The sequence below is a fragment of the Bufo bufo genome, chromosome 8, assembly GCF_905171765.1.
Source record: "Bufo bufo chromosome 8, aBufBuf1.1, whole genome shotgun sequence".
NCBI classification, from domain to species: domain Eukaryota; kingdom Metazoa; phylum Chordata; class Amphibia; order Anura; family Bufonidae; genus Bufo; species Bufo bufo.
In genome coordinates, this window is record NC_053396.1 from 100,038,541 (window position 1) to 100,055,686 (window position 17,146).

Genomic DNA, 17,146 nt, shown 5'->3' on the forward strand with positions numbered 1-17,146 from the left:
TTTTTTTTTTTTTTTTAAATACTATTATTGTGTAAAACTTTAAATTTGACAAAGTAGACATATTGGGTATTGCCACGTCCGTAACTATCTGCTCTATAAAAGTGTCACATGACCTAACCCCTTAGGTGAACGCCATACAGCATGACCCTGTCAATCAACCATGGGAAGGAGGGGTTTCATCAGTAAGCAACAAAGTTAGGGCTCATGCACATGGCCGTAAGTGTTTTGTGGTCTGCAAAACACAGATCCCGACCGAGTGAATGCTACAATTTATTTTTTTTTTTTTTTCTTTAACTTCTGTAGAAATGTCCTATTGTCCGCAAAATGGACACTCCCCCCCCCCCCCCCCCCCCTCCTATTTTTCGGTGACATGGTGTGCTGTCCGCATCTTTTGCAGATTGGATGTGGACAGAAACTACGATTGTGTGCATGAGCCCTTAGGGTGGACTTAGGTGCTAGGGCAACACCCTCTGTGCTCTCATTTACATATTGGATAAAGACTGGATGTTTTTGGTCCAATGCAGCAGACGATTTAATTGAGCATTTTATTGCTCTTTTCGAGGCCCAGCAAGCATTATGCATCGTTTAATTATGCATCGTTTTGCTTTGCACCACATTAAGTAATTTTGATATTTCTCGTGCATGGCATTGGGGGACACAGCACCATGGGTATATGTCCAACTACCACTAGGAGGCACTAGACACAAAAAGTGTTGGCTCCTCCCCGTTGGGCTATACCCTCTCCACAGGCACAAGGCTATTCAGTTTTTGTCTAGTGTCCGTAGGAGGCAGACCTGTCCTGCTTTTTTGCAGGTCCTGCTGTTTATTTTTTATTATTTTTTTCTCTCTTCTGCAGGTCTCGGTGATCTCCACCGTTATACCTGCTGCAGGCTGGGGCTCCATCGTGTTCCACTTTAGTTGCCCCCCCCTGCGGGCGCGTACTTCTGTACCATCGCCGGTCACCCAGTCTTGCTTGCCGGCATTCCCACGGTTCCCGTGTTGAGTCTGCCGAAGGGGTGCCCCTGCGGCGCCCGAAGACATCAGATGGTGAGTATAGTGTGTCCCTGCCCCAGGGTTAGATTCCCTCCTGTGGCCAGGGGGGTGGGATCCACCTTAGCTGGGGGTCCTGGGAAGCTTCCATCTTCCTCCACCTTTCTCTTCCCCCTTGGTTGGTTTTTTCTCTCCTCCCTGGCCACACAGTCCAGGCGTCGCTTCTCCTGGGCCTTCCCCGCTACTTTAGTCCCCGGCTTTTGCAGGGACTAGGCCTCATCTTCCATGGCCCGTTCCCGGCTCCCAGGTGCTCTGTTTGCCCTGTTCCGCCCACCCCCAGGCGCCGCTCCCCCCCCCCCCCCCCACCCTCCTCACCTAGTTTTGTGGGTCCGGAGGCCCCTCGGTCGGCCGCGATTCGTCCCGCCCCCCTCGCTCCATTCCCGGCCCCCTATGTACTGTGTGAAGGCAGCTAAAGCTGTACATAGGGATCACTCAAGTCGTTCCCCCCCACCCCTCCTCAATTGCTTCCTTTCTCCTGCAGCCTCTATAGCTGCTGCAGCACCTCTTTGGGGAACATGGCATCCGGGTCCAGATATGACAGCCTCTGCTGGCTGCTCTATGAGGGTCTCCTCTCCCAGCCTCTCCTCGGAACGCCACGTCTTTTCACGTGCGTCCGCTGTCTACGAAGGCTGCCATGCGGTCGGCCTGTCCCTGCTTGTGTGCAGTACCTCTTCCCAGACCCCATTGTGTCCCCTGACCAAATCCTTTTGTGTAGGTCCCTGCTGAATGGTCTCCCTCTTTGTCAAAGCCATGGGAACCTTGTCCGACTCTCCCAATCCCTGGCGGAGTCGCTGGACCACTACCTATCCAATTGCGGCCACCTATGCCCTCCCAGGGTCCTCCCTGCAGATGAGGCATGCTCAGATACCGGGTCCGGCAAGGGGTAGCTCACAGTACAACCTCGGGTGGTCTCAACAGGATTCCACCCCTTCTCGGCATCCTCGGTTCCTCCCCAGGACAGGCCTGAGGCTGGTGACGAATCCTTTCCTGTCACCCCATCCGTTGCCTCGGGGGACACCTCTGCACCGATTCCCTCGGAACAGAGCATCAGGCGGTCTTCCTCCATACAGAAGCCTCTGGGAGGTCAAGACTAACGTGCACGGAGGAACCTCTCTTACCCAGGGTTGGTATCCCCTCTAGTGGATTTTCGGATGGCGCTCCCCTGACTGCACAGGTATTCAACCGCACAGGTAAGGCAGCCGTCCCCGTGTTTAGCATAATGAGTCACCTACTTGGTGTCTCTGGTACGTACGCCTTCTCCTTAACAGGGGGGTACCTGCACCACTGCCAAAGGCTGTACCTGGCAAGCCTTCCTGGTTCCCCTATACCAGGGGCTATGCTCTACACATTTGAGAGTGTTTCCACCGGGTCCCCATCCTGGTGCTGGTGTTCGCCACTCTACCTCATAACAGGGGGTCCCTGTTCTTGGCAAGCGCCTCCTGTTGGTTGGTAAGGAAAAGCAATTATATATGGCTGTTTCCATCCGCCTTGCTCTTTTTCATAGGTAGAGTACCTACACCTACTCCAGATGCTGAAGCCATTACTCCTGGCTGGCTCTATGGTGTTCCATGCGGCACTATTTCTCCCTTCCGGGCGAGATACACAGGCCGCCTTCAATTGCTGTGGCAATTGCACCTGTCTGTTCCCAGCCACTTTGCTCCTTTCATAGGTAGAGTACCTACACCATCTCCTGATGCTGTAGCCGATACCTCTGGCTGGCTCTATGGTGTTCCATGCGGCACTATTTCTCCCTTCCGGGCGGGATATACGGGCCTCCTTCAATTGCCGTAGCAATTGCTCCTGTCTGTTCCCAGACTTTTTTGCTCCCTTTCATAGGTAGAGTACCTACACCATCTCTGATGCTGTAGCCAATACCCCTGGCGGGCTTTATTGTGTTCCATGCGGCAACATTTCTCCCTACGGGCGAGATATAGAGGCCACTTTCAATTGCCGTAGAATTGCCTCTGTCTGGTTCTAGTCGGCACCAAGCTGCCACCTTGGTCCCTTCATAGGTAGAGTACCTGCACCATCTCCTGATGCTGTAGCTGTTGCTCCTGTCTGACTTTATGGTGTACCATGTGGCATTTTCTCTCCCTTACCGGACGAGATATTGAGGCCTCCTCCAATTGCCGTGGTCATTGCACCTACCTCATCATAGTGTGCACCAAACGGCCATCTTACTCCCTTCATAGGTAGAGTTCCTGCACCGTCTCTGATGCTGCAGCCGTTACACCTGTCTGGCTCTATGGTGTACTATGCGGCCCTGTTTCCCTTTTTTTCAGGCGAAATAGAGGGCCTCCTTCAGTTGCCATTTCACCTACCTGATTGTAGTGTGCACCTGTCTTGTTCTTTGTGGTACCGTGCGGCCCTATTTTCCCCTTCCCGGGCGGAATATAGGTACCATTGCTAACTCGGTAGCTGTTGCACCTCTCTGGTTCTAGGGTGCACCATGTGGCCACATTGCTCCGATCTTAAAGGTAGTACCTCTACCATCTCCAGATGCTGTACCCATTACACCTTTCTGGTCGTATTCTGCACTACGCAGCCATATTTCTACTTTACAGGTTGAGTACCTGTACCCTCCAAATGCAGTAGCATTCCCAGATTCTGTGGCTATGTTTCCACTCTCCTTAGACATGCAGCCACTTTCCCTATATTTTAGGCGTGTGGTTGTATTACTCAAGGTGCTGGGCCCTATGGTGCAATCTGTGGCCCATACAGTTTCTGTATTACTGGGTGCTTTCTGCCCCCAGGTTCTAATCTGTGCTGCGGATGTTGGTTTCACCCTTTTGGTTCTTCCATACATCTCCACTCCGTTTCTGTCGTGCTCAATGGTCTCCTTGTACTTCTCAGGGCACTGTCTACAACAGGCCATCCTGGTTCTGCATGTGCATGGTTACCATATCTGGCAGGGGTGGGCCAGCCCAACCCCCACCTTGTCGGTCTAGTGCTACTTATTGTAGCTCCAGTATATGGCTGATCTGTTCTGATCCGGCGGGTGGGCCACATACAACCATGCTCCCTACACCATGGCCAGGTGGTTGTTGGCCTTTGTGCTAGGGTTGCTCTTGCCATCTCTATAAGGTACTACGGTATGCTGCGCTTCGCGTTACCCCATGTTATAGAGGAGTACTCGCGTTGTTTCCTATTACAGAGTGGCCCATTCCTGGTGGAGTACAGGGATCCCCACTGGATCTTCTACCTTGTTGGGGCACGTAGCTGGTGAGCATCGGCCGCTGCAGCAGTTTTCGGTCATCGCTGGATGTCCTCCGCCACATGGAATCCTTCTGGGGTCATCAGCATTTTTTGTCGCTGGACGTCCTCCCTGACGGGTCAGGGACAGGATCACTGAGCGCCACACACCTGCCTGGTAGGTAATTTTTCAGCTGGTTGCTCTGGCATCGGACAGGGTCCCGTAGTTCCTTCTGGGTCCAGGTGTTCTCGGTATTCCCTTATATTCTCTGCTTAGTTGTACTACATGTCAGAGGGGCAGTCCCCTTGGACCTTGCCGTCGTTTGCACCTGTCAGGTACTTTCTCCCCCCTGGGAGTTTTCAGTACGCCGGTCGCGGCTGGTTTCTACATTTCTGTGTAGTCTCACCCGGTTTTTTCATGGCGACTTCTGCATTCCTTATGCATATGGATGTCTGTCAATTTAGTGGTACATCCCGAGCTGCTGTACTTGTCCTCTCTGGGACAATGTATACAGTTTGCTAGTCACTGTTCTTGGAATGGGTAGTTGTCCATGGCCAATGTCCTTTCCCCTATGGTAGTTTCATTTCTCCTTTCCTGGATATTCTGGCTTGCGTTGTCTTCTGGTGGTTCAGCTCCTGGTTCCTTGTGAGCCCATCCCGGGTACTCCTTCTGGAGTCCCTGTCCCCGTTTATTTGACCACTCAGGTTCTGCATGGCAATCGTTTTTTTGGGGGGATCGGGGCCTGGGTTGATTGTTCCCTTTATGGGTTCCAATAGCCTTGTGGTCTTCTTGGGATTCGTGTCTCTTTTCCCATCCTCCCACGTCAAGTACCTGGTATTGAGTGGTTTAGCGCAACGGTTTGCAATTCCGCCGTATGGTCTCCTTCGGGAGGGACCTCCTGTTGTAGAACCTTTCCTCCTTAGGCTGTTGGAGTACTCTCCTTCTACTTCCATGTCTTTCAGTCCAGTGTGTCCTGCTGAGATTTCCTGGGCCTGTATCTGGTTCCTTTTTTCCCTGATGCTTCACATGCCCAGAGTTTCCTCTGGTCTTACGCTTCACAGTGATATCTTGTTTTCCGAGGCTCGGGCCTCATCTCCTGTTTTTGGGACGCAGGTCTTACTCTTTTTTCCTGGCTTTTACCTACAACCCCCTCCTTCTCCAAGGGTTGGCGGTTTCCTCTAGCAGCCTTGAGTTTTCGCCTTTTAAATAGGGCGCATAACTTCATCACCTGCCTTGCGGTGAGGGGAGACCTGCTCCCTTCACATGTGAGCCTTGCTATGGCTTCTCACTCGTTTGGCTTCCAGTACTTCCTTGTTTCCTTTCTCCCCTGGCCTGTCAGGGGTTGGCCACAGGTTTTTTCGCTCTTTGGGTCTGAGACAATTTAGAGCGTTAGGTAGTCCCAACACGCGGTGCTGTCCTAATTTCTTCTCCAGCCCTTAGCTGAGCTCGGTGTTCCCTTTTGCCACCTTCTTGCATTTGGGATTTTCTTCCAGGCATTTTTCCTGGGGTGCTGACAGTCTTCTCTGATTCTTCCTTGAGGTTTCTTCCTTGTTATGGAACCTCTTGCCCATTCCGTGTTTTCTACTGTTGGGTCACATGGTTCTCCTGCACCTGTATACCCAACCGGTGGCATGGCTGTTCTTTTCCCACCCTCGGGGACTGCTTTGGGACGTCCCATGGTGCTGTGTCCCCCAATGCCATGCACGAGAAAATTGGATTTTTTGTACTCACCGTAAAATCCTTTTCTCGTAGTAGGCATTGGGGGTCACAGATCCCACCCTATGTTTTTACTTCCGATTTTCCGGGCTGGTCTCTTGATCTTTCCCGGTACGGGAGTTGTTGGTTCCTTGCTTTTTTTCTCTCTCCTACTGCTTTTTGTACAAACTGAATAGCCTTGTGCCTGTGGAGAGGGTATAGCCCAACGGGGAGGAGCCAACACTTTTTGTGTCTAGTGCCTCCTAGTGGTAGTTGGACATATACCCATGGTGCTGTGTCCCCCAATGCCTACTACGAGAAAAGGATTTTACGGTGAGTACAAAAAATCCAATTTTTTTGGGCTTGTCTGTCACATGTTGTGGCTTAGCAGTTTGGTGTGTTTTTCAGTAAGGCTCCTAATAGATGGTATAAGCTTGAGACTGAGCAATCTAAAAGTGCTCAAGAATTATCATCCGGCATCAGCTAGTGTGATAAATCTGGAGAATCTTAAGACTGTCCGATCCAAAGGCCATTTACACGTGCTGAAGATTAGGGCAATTAACGGGAATGACTGCTTGTATGAACACTCGTTCCTGATAATTGACCTGTGTAAATAGCGGTGCAGTCTCTTCAGGAACGAAACAAAGTTAGTCTGTGACCACATCTTTTATGTGGCACCTGAAATTACTAGCTAGCACTACATCGCCCTACGTAAACAGGGAGGTGCTGCCAATAAACAGTGACTGTGGGAATAGACAGGTGTAGCAGCATACAGAAGGGACGATTGCTGCATTTAAAATCGCCTCAGCTCAATAATCAGGCAATTATCTGGCACAAGTGGTTAATTCCTGGTAATTGCCTGTGCATTGACCCATGTTAATAGGGCCAAAAGTTTACAATGAATTTGATTTTTGATATACTGTACTATTTGACATGTCTGTGCATGATCTTGTCATATTGTGACATGGGAACAGCACCAATGATGTAGATTTACCTTTATTGTTCACTTTTTTAAAGTGTGCATAAGGCGTGATTTCTCTGCACTGCTTGCTAGTTTGCTTCAGTCCATCTGCTCTCGGGTTTGTCCAATCTATGTATTTATTTTACTTTAGAGCCAGTGTTTTGATCTTAAGCCTTTCTGGTAATTGTTCTCCCCATGGGTATATTTACAGACACTGCTAGTCATAACAGTCAGATTAGCCCTAAAAAAAATCATTCGCTCTTTAGATATGCTTACAATTTTTCAAGTGCATTCAATTAATTAACATACCACGTCAAGCCAGAAGTGTAAAATCTGGTAAATCTATTTGTAAATTGAGTTTGTCCTTAGCCATTCTCTGAGTAATATCAGTGGAATTTAAAGGGACGCTTCCATCAAAAATTATCACATACTAACAGCCTATATTTCTGTGTTGTACTTAATTTCTTTATAAAAAACAGATTTAGGTTGTTCTAAATACAATTTTTTGAAGTCACTCCATGTATTCTACTTCCTGTCCTTGCTCTTTAACTTCCTGCTTGGACTTTTACCATGGCAAACAAGCTCTCCTAATGGGGCTGTGCCACAAATAACACTTGTTTTCTACCCACGGAAAAAGTGTTTGATTGCTGGGGGTCGAACCGCTGGGACCGTGGCGATCACGGGAGTCTATGGGACTTCTGTGAGCACTGTACGCTGCAGTCCCATAAAGTGAATGGAACAGTAGGCAGGCATACACACGTTCACTCTATTCTCATGGGGCAGTTTGGCAGCGCTTGTGAACCCCTGTTTTCATGATCACTGGAAGTCCCAAAAGTTGAACTATCTGCGATTAAACACTTGTAATCCCCCTATAGTGACTCAATTAGAGCATGACACATTACAATAATCGATGCAGTTCTTTTCTGTTTGACATCCTTATTTAGGCCTATTTAGAGCATAAAGCTGTCGGAAACTGTTATCCCAATTCTACACCTACTATTATCATTAATAACCACCTTTTATGAACCTTTTATGAACCATTCCTGATTTTGGCCAAAAAAAAATATGAAATGCTATTGCTAACATACTCTAGTTTGCTGTTCAAATAGTGTTGTGGTTTTTACAGGCGAAACATCCTAAATGCAAAAAAGAAAAAAAAATACTATTTTTCCTGTAGTTTTAACCTCAGTCTGTATACACCCTCACTGTCGTCATACACTGCACGCCTGCGCTTGGTTAAGTTTCCTGATGTTCATGTAATATCTTGGGCAGTATAGTGGTTAATGTTTATTTTAAGTAGTGATGATGCACTTTGCGGATGTCGTAAATGGCTTGCATGGTAATAATGCTCTGAATTGCCAGTTTGGAGTTAAGGTTTCGTAAATCGCCTCATACGCTGTTGTTTTCTGTGCTGAAACATAGTGAAATGCTCACTATCCTATATGTTTGCTTCCTGATCTTTCCTCTTGGCTCAAGGTTTACCCAGATGATTGACACTAGATGAAACATTCTTTTTTTTTTCCCCCTCCAGGTGGTATCATTTCTTCACACTGTACTTCTGAGTGAAAGGATGGACTTTTCCACAGCTCTGGTGGTGTGTCCTTTAAATACAGTTTTGAATTGGACGAATGAGTTTGAAAAATGGCAGTATGGCCTTGATGATGATGAAGCTTTAGAGGTTTGTATATCTAATTGAAGGCACTGTTATTTAGATCTCACTTTAATTATTTATTATTGCATTTTACCGCTTTTGGGTTAAAAAAAATGTTTTAAATTTGATCAGTTTTGTTCTTCAGGCTTAAAGGGGTTATCCAAGAGTATAAAAAGCTCCCCCATATGCCCGGGCCCCTCACATTGAATATACCTACCTGGCTCCAGGCTCTCTGCATTGCTCCTGGTCCCCGTACTGCCGCTGCAGCTTCTCCCCATGCGGGGATGAAAACATCCGGTGTCTGGGGGAGCAGCCAATGGCAGACTGGGACGAGCCTCCCTAGCATAGCGGCGTCGGGAACCAGGTAAGTATATTCAATGTGAGGGGCCCAGGCGTATGGGGAAACTTTTTATACTCTTGGATAACCCCTTTAAGTTTCAGTCTGCAGAGTTTTTTGCTTTGTCTTTCAGTATGACAGCTTGATGTGTAACACTTATCTTTGAACTCCTGGCAGCTCATGAACACTCATTTAAGCAATATTCTTATCTGTTTGGTAAGAACTTGGCTACAGTGAGTGTTCATGTGCTGTCAGGAGTTCAGAGATGAGGGCTGTACATCGAGCAGTCAGAGTAGCAACCTGACAGATTCAGTGTGAAACTGAAAGCAATGTACTGTGCAGACAGACTGAAACTTAAGCCTTTAGAACAGAAACTGTTGGAAATTTGTAATCGATCAGTTGATTTTTAGCCCAAAGTGAGTAAAATGCAATCATAAAATAATTGACCCTGAATGTGATCATAGCCTTTAAATTAAAAAATATGGGTATAATAAAATGTAGCAAGGAAAAGAGCAGGCACACCACCTTCTGGAAAATAATGTAAAATAATGTATTTGACTGTTTATTCAGGCTATAATGCTCTATGCATGATTTAAAACTCAATAATACAGGATATCACATAATAAAATTGTAAACAATAAAAATCACTCAATAAAAGTCACTGTGACAATTCAAAGGGTGTTCAGAGGTCTGGAGCCCTCATAATATACGGACTCCAATGTATACAGTCTCCTGAAATGTGCCACAACTGTGGCAAAAAAGGGTATCCAGCTGTAACACAAAGGTAAGCACCACTCTTCTCATAGCCTGCCCGATATAGTCTGATAAATTAGTTGCCAAGCTTATTAGATTGTCTCAGCGAGACTCTTACCACTCCGTAGTGTTTGTAGTGTCCGTTGGTGTGTCAGCAGAATCACTTACTCATGTGTCTGCACGGGCACCTTCCAAAGAGTGGGGAGTAGGATGTTATCACCGAGACGCTGAATACATGTGTTTGGAGCGCTCGGCTCCGTTGCTTGGGGGGCGAGTCCAAGTCAGGTGATCCTGATAGACAGATCAGGTGATCAGATCAGCTGGGGCAATAGTAAAGTCATGTGGTACACAGGTCCTGCACCACAGCAAGAGTCTGTATCACAGGTGCACAGGTCCTATACCACAGTAGGAGTCTGTATAAACGATGGCCACTTCAAGAAATTTCTTTTATATCCACAGAATTCTTCTGTACTCTAGGTCCTGACCAGTACTGGATGTGGAGAGGGCATAGTTTGCAAGTCGCCTCGAAACGCGTCTAGCGAACTACGCCCTCGCCCTTTTTCATTAGAAGTTTTGAACAACATGCGACATCAATCATATACAGTTGGGTCCAAAAATATTTGGACAGTGACACAAGTTTTGGCATTTTAGCTGTTTACCAAAACATATTTCAGATACAGTTAATAATCGATATGGGCTTAAAGTGCAGACACTCAGCTTTAAAGCGAACCTGTCACCATGATTTTGCGCACAGAGCTGGGGACATGGGCTGCTAGATGGCCACTAGCACATCTGCAGTACCCAGGTCCCACAGCTCTCGGCGCTTTTATTGTGTTAAAAAAACCTTTTGAGTGATATGCAAATTAGCTGATATGAGTCCTGTAGCCGGAGATGAGTCAAGCGTCAAGGAGCCCAGCACCGCCCCGCGTCCTCCGAATCTCCTCCTTGCCGGCTGACGTCACAGAGCTGGAGCGCCGAAATCTCGCGATGCGCGAGCTAGCGCATGCGCAGTGTCGGCATCATGTTCATTCTCTGTGCTGGCATCAGCACAGGGAACGAACTACGCATGCGCTAGCTCGCGCATCGCGGGGCAGTGCTGGGCTCCTTGACGCTTGACTCATCTCCGGCTACAGGACTCATATCAGCTAATTTGCATATCACTCAAAAGGTTTTTTTAACACAATAAAAGCGCCGAGAGCTGTGGGACCTGGGTACTGCAGATGTGCTAGTGGCCATCTAGCAGCCCATATCCCCAGCTCTGTGCGCAAAATCATGGTGACAGGTTTGCTTTAATTTGAGGATATTCACATCCTAATTGGAGGAAGGGTTTAGGAATTACAGCTCTTAAATATGTAGCTGCCTCTTTTTCAAGGAACCAAGGGTAATTGGACAGTTATCTCAGACGCTTTTTAATGGGTAGCATGAGCTATTACATCATTAATCCATCAATTAAGCAGGTTAAAGGTCTGGAGTTGATTGCAGGTGTGACAGTTGCATTTGAAAGCTGTTGCTGTAAACCCACAACATGTGGTCAAAGATGCTCTCAATGGAAGTGAAACAGACCTTTATTAGGCTGAAAAAAAGTGTGTGGCCAAATCAACAGTTTGGTACTTTCTGGTGAAAAAATTAGCGCACTGGTGAACTCAGGAACTCACAAAAGTCTGGATGTTCATGGAAGACTACAGGTGTGGATGACAACAGAATCCTTTCCATGGTGAAGAAAAAACCCTTCACAACATGCACCTAGGTGAAGAACACTCTCCAGGAAGTAGGTGTACCTGTATCGAAGTCTACCATAAAGAGATGACTTCATGAGGGAAAATACAGAGGGCTCACCACAAAGTGCAAACCATTAATCAGCCTCCAAAATAGAAAGGCCAGATTAGACTTTGCCAAAAAACATCTAAAGAAGCCAGACCAGTTCTGGAACAGCATTCTTTGGACAGATTAAACTAAGATCAACTGTCATAGAATGATGGGAAGAAAGTATGGAGAAGGCCTAGAACGACTCATGATCCAAAGCACACCACATCCCCTGTAAAACATGGTGGAGGAAGTGTGATGGCATGGGGCATGCATGGCTTCCAATGGCACTGGGACATTGGTGTTTATTGATGATGTGACTGAAGACTGAAGCAACTGTATGAATTCTGAAGTGTAGAGGGAGCTACTTACTGTTCAGATTCAACCAAATGCAGCAAGGGTGATTGGACAGGCGCTTCACAGTACAGATGGACAATAACCCAAAACTGCGAAAGCAACCCAGAAGTTTAAAGAGGACCTTTCATTACAATAAAAAATCTAAACGAAGTTTGCTGACATGGAGAGCGGCACCCAGGGATCTCCCTGCACTTACTATTATCCCTGGGCACCGCTCCGTTCTCCCGGTATAGGCTCCGGTATCTTCAGATTTTCGGCTCAACTGGGAGGAGCCTGCTCAGCAGATATCTGGGATACGACTGCTGGAATCCTGCCAATCATGAAAATTGGGGTGTCTCCAGTATTCGGCTATATTTGGCAGTCCCATAAAAGTCAATGGAGCAGAGGTTGTGCAGCACAACGACGTCATTCACACCGGGTCATTGTGGGTGTCCCAGAAAAGGCCACCAGAGATCACACATTTTATCACCTGTCCAAGTGAAAGCCTTTTAACAGCAGCTTAAGCAAGGTGACTGCTCCCATGATAATGTACAGAAAATAGAATGTAAAAAAGTCGGTCATAAAATAACAGATTAGAAAAAATAGAACCAGTATCTGGGTTTAATTATGAAACAAAGGCTTGGGTATTGGGACTTGTGCAAGGAATTGTGTCTTCTGTAAGTTCATGGCGAGCCATGCAGGAGCTCAGATGACTCCAGTAACTCTACCTCATAGTCTAGGCTTTGTGTTCTCTTCCTGGCTTACCAGAGCTTAGTGTTGCATGCATTTGGTCATGACATTAGTTGAGTGTTTTTTCTGTTAGGTTTGTGAACTAGCCACTATCAAGCGTCCACAAGAGCGGGGATTGATACTACAACGATGGCATGATAATGGAGGAGTGTTGATTATTGGCTATGAGATGTATCGAAACCTCACTCAAGGAAGGAACGTGAAGAGCAAAAAGCTCAAGGAGATGTACCTGAAGACCCTTGTTGATCCTGGTAATGTTTCCTTTGTCTTAGTTTACTGAGCAATATATTGTATGTTTCCTCATAATGTTCCTTCTGCATAGAGTTATATTAAAGGGGTTATCCCATGATTAATGTAAAAAATGAATATCAGACACCATATAGCACATTAAAATCTCTAATAAAGCTAGAACCAGCCCTGTGCCCTCACATGAATCCAGAGATCTCTTCATCTATTGTTTCAGCTGCTCTGCTAGATTTATATCAAGCTGACCGCTCAGGGGGCATGTCCTTTTTGGAAAACCACACTCAAAATCTGCAGTGTTATCGAGTGCTAACAAATCACTTCTGTGTTTCAACCATGTCTTTTGGCTGGCTTAGGTCCCCCACACTGCCCGAAGGCTAACTTGCCCTCTGACCAGAGCAACGGAAACAACTGTAACTGCTCTATCTTTATTATTATTAGACACTGGAGCATCTCAAGAAAGCGCATAAAAAATTCAGGCCTCTTGACCGTGGTCCCTTAGTGATCCCATAGTGAAAGCTTTGCTGCTTTTGCCATAACTCCATGTGATTTTGCAAATGCTAGACTTAGCATCTCCATATTTCTACATAAATTCCAGCTTTTCCTGTGTCCTTGGATTTCTTACTTTAATAGATATTTTTCCATATTTAACAAAATCTTCTGCCATGCATATATCGATTGTGAGTTTTCTTTAAAGGGACACTGACAGGCCCAATAAGCATATTTAGCTATATATATGACTGCACAGGTCTTCTAATGTGCATTAAAATCGTATAAGTATACCCCCTGTCCACCTTATAAATACAGTAAACTCAAGTTTTATAACCTGATAGAACCGTCTTCTTTCTGCCCAAGGGGCGGCGTTTCAGGTTGACTTCTGCCCAGCCAGCCGCCCCCAACCGCCGTTTTGAAGCGCCGCCCAGCTCATCAATATTCACTTCGCTGGGCGGCTTCTGCTGTCCCCGATGTCTTTGAGAGCAGCGCTCTGAAGCGCTGCTCAGAAGAGTGCCTGGCGCAGAACGCAGAGGCTGAAGCGGCCTCTAAGAAGCAGAGGGGACGCAGGCACGATGTGATCCCGGCCAGTGAGGGTGCCGGGCGCATGCGCGGAAGATGAAATGGAGTCCGATGCCCATAGCTTTGTATTGGGCATGCGCTGCTCTCAAAGACATCGGGGACAGCAGAAGCCGTCCCACGAAGTGAATATTGATTAGCTGGGCGGCGGTTGGGGGGCGGCTGGCTGGGCGCAAGTGAAGCTGAAACGCCGCCCCTTGGGCAGAAAGAAGACGATTCTATCAGGTTATAAAACTTGAGTTTACTGTATTTATAAGGTGGACAGGGGGTATACTTATACGATTTTAATGCACATTAGAAGACCTGTGCAGTCATATATATATATATATATATATATATATATAGATAGATAGATATATATATATATATATATATATATATATATATATATATATATATATATATAGATAGATATATAGATATAGATAATTATGCTTATTGGGCCTGTCAGTGTCCCTTTAAGGTGGTGTCATGATTAAAGCCTTGATTGCAACAACCTAAATCTGAGTGCCTCAATTTTCGTTATATATTTACTGGCTGTTCGCAGCCCTTGATTGGCACCAGAGACCACTGAATTGAGTGCGGTTCTTCATTCATAATTAAAGCCTCATGCACACGTCCGTGATACCAGCCTGGATTTCACGGCGTCATTGGTTGCTATGACGCCGTGCGCTTCCTGCTGCTGTCGCAGTACAGTGGTACACTTATCCACCAATCTCCAGAAAGGGAGTTTTGTTCACCCGTGCAGGTGATTGCGCCCTGCCACTTCATTCATTCCATATAGGACTGCTGGGAACAGCTGAGCACTGTTCTCTATCTCCAGAAGTCCCATTGAGAATAAATGAAGCAACCTAGTGCATGCTCTGTCTGATGCACCATCCACGTGGAGAAGGATCTCCCTGAAGTGAATCAGATGGAACTGCAGGCACTCCGCATGACCTGGGCTGTGCTTCTGCCTCCATTCACAGTTCCAGTGCAGTAGGCTGCAGGAAACAGCTGATTGGTAGGGGTGTCGGACCCTCACTATTCTGATATTAATGACCTATCTTTAGGTTTAGTCATCAATATCGGGATCCTGGAAAATCTGTTTAATACTCAATCAGTATTGTAGAGGATTGCTCAAATAACATAAACCAGACCATCATTTCTTTCTTGCTTAGTGTCATTCTAGTTACCGTTGATCTGCAGTTAAAGGGGGTTATCCAATAGTAGTAATACCCCCTACAATGCCCGGGCCCCTCTAATAAGATGATACTCACCCTGTCCCCACCACCCGCATCCCTTAGGATGCCTGCATGGCCGCCACTGCATCTCCCCGGTCACACAGATCAAAATATTTGGCGATGGGGAGAGCAGCCAATAGCGCTAGCCTCCCTAGTGCGAGTAAGGCTGCGTTCACACGGGCGAGATTGCCGCGCGGGTGCAATGCGGTAGGTGAATGTATTGCACCCACACTGAATCCCGACCCATTCATTGGGGCTGTTCAGATTAGCGGTGATTTTCACGCATCACTTGTGCGTTGCGTGAAAATCGCAGCATGCTCTATATTCTGCGTTTTTTACGCAACGCAGGCCCCATAGAAGTGAATGGGGTTGCGTGAAAATCGCAAGCAAGTGCGGATGCGGTGCGATTTTCACGCATGGTTGCTAGGTGACAGTCTATTCACTGTATTATTTTCCCTTATAACATGGTTATAAGGGAAATAATAGCATTCTGAAAACAGAATGCTTAGTAGGTGATCAATTGAGGGTTAAAAAAAATAAAAATTAACTCACCTTCTTCTCTTGATCGCATAGTTGCCGGTCTCTTCTTTACTTCTTTAATGATGAGCTGTGGGCTAAAGTACCTGTGGTGACGTCAGATCACATGCTCCCAATCACATGGTCCATCACCGTGGTGATGGACCATGTGATTGGAGCATGTGATCTGACGTCACCACAGGTCCTTTAGCCCACAGCTCATCATTAAAGAAGTAAAGAAGAGACCGGCAACTATGCGATCAAGAGAAGGTGAGTTAATTTTTATTTTTTTTAACCCTCAATTGATCACCTACTAAGCATTCTGTTTTCAGAATGCTATTATTTTCCCTTATAACCATGTTATAAGGGGAAATAATACAATCTACACTACAACTAACCCAAACCTGAACTTCTGTGAAGAAGTTCGGGTCTGGGTACCACAGTCGGCTTATTATCACACGCGTGCAAAACACATTGCACCCGCCCGATAAAAACTGAACATCGGAACGCAATCGCAGTCAAAACTGACTGCAATTGCGTTCCTACTCGCTCGGGTTTGCAGCAATACACCGGGACGCATCCGGACATGCTCGTGTGAACCCAGCCTAAGTATCGTGTATAGGAGGGGTCCAGGCATTGTTGGATTTCTGCTATTGGATAACCCTTTTAAGTGGACTCAAACTCTAAAGTTGTTGCAAAACTACAAATCCCAGCATGCACGAACAGCTGCAGGCTACACACTATAGTTACCATTAGTTTTTAGCAATTGTAGTTATAAGCTTTCGAGATTTTTTATTATTTTTTGTTCTTCGAAAGTGATTATTTGACCTGGGCTACAACTTTTATGCGCGGTGTGTTTTATCCCTTTTTCTTCTGGGTCCCGACGTTGCACAGCGTAGTACCATAAAGCAGACAGAACGCGCGGTTATCGTCCAGTAGTTCTGGCAGCACTAGACAGGGCTGACTTGCAGCTGTGCTGTTGTTTGGATCTAATATGGCTGTGAGTCAGAGCTGGCAGTGAACCGGACTGCCAGTAAAATGCAGCTATGGCTCACTGCTGCGACTTTAAATAGGAAAACATTCACTGCTGGGAACCATTTTAATTTAAAAAGGAAAAGAAAGGGGTGTGCCTGAATTGTTTGCATCCAACGAATTGTACATTTACATGTCTTTGTCATAAAGTAGTTACCGTAACTCCAAACTCTGCGAGCTTAAACTTCTGCATGTCACTTTGTAAAATAATCTTTAGTGTTTGTATAGTTTTGAGCTATGTTATCTGGTTTGGGAGCCTACTTCTTGCTCCTCAACTATAGCACTTGTTAAGTTCTAGGGGAGTCATTTTTTTTAAACCCCTATAGCTGGCGGTGGATCTGCCGAAGTTCTGTAGAGGCGTAGAAAATGATGCCTGCCAGCCTGTCCACGCCGCACCCACTTTTTTAGACCTGGCGTGAGCGGGGAAAAGTCAGACTGATGTGCGAATAACCTTTGTGCCACAGTCTGTTTTAGCAATACTCCTATTATATTCATATTTCTGGATAATAAATGACCCCCTGTGTTCACATAC

General features: G+C 46.4%; 1 protein-coding gene across 2 annotated transcripts in view; it reads left to right on the forward strand.

Moving 5' to 3' along the window:
• The window catches only part of ATRX (ATRX chromatin remodeler), a 255,917-nt gene that overhangs the window by 160,010 nt on the left and 78,761 nt on the right, over positions 1 to 17,146 (forward strand). For both annotated transcript variants that reach the window (XM_040405241.1, XM_040405242.1), the window contains exons 18-19: positions 8,431 to 8,577; positions 12,603 to 12,780. In XM_040405241.1, the coding sequence (XP_040261175.1) occupies positions 8,431 to 8,577; positions 12,603 to 12,780 (325 nt within the window). The remainder of the gene's footprint in view (positions 1 to 8,430; positions 8,578 to 12,602; positions 12,781 to 17,146) is intronic.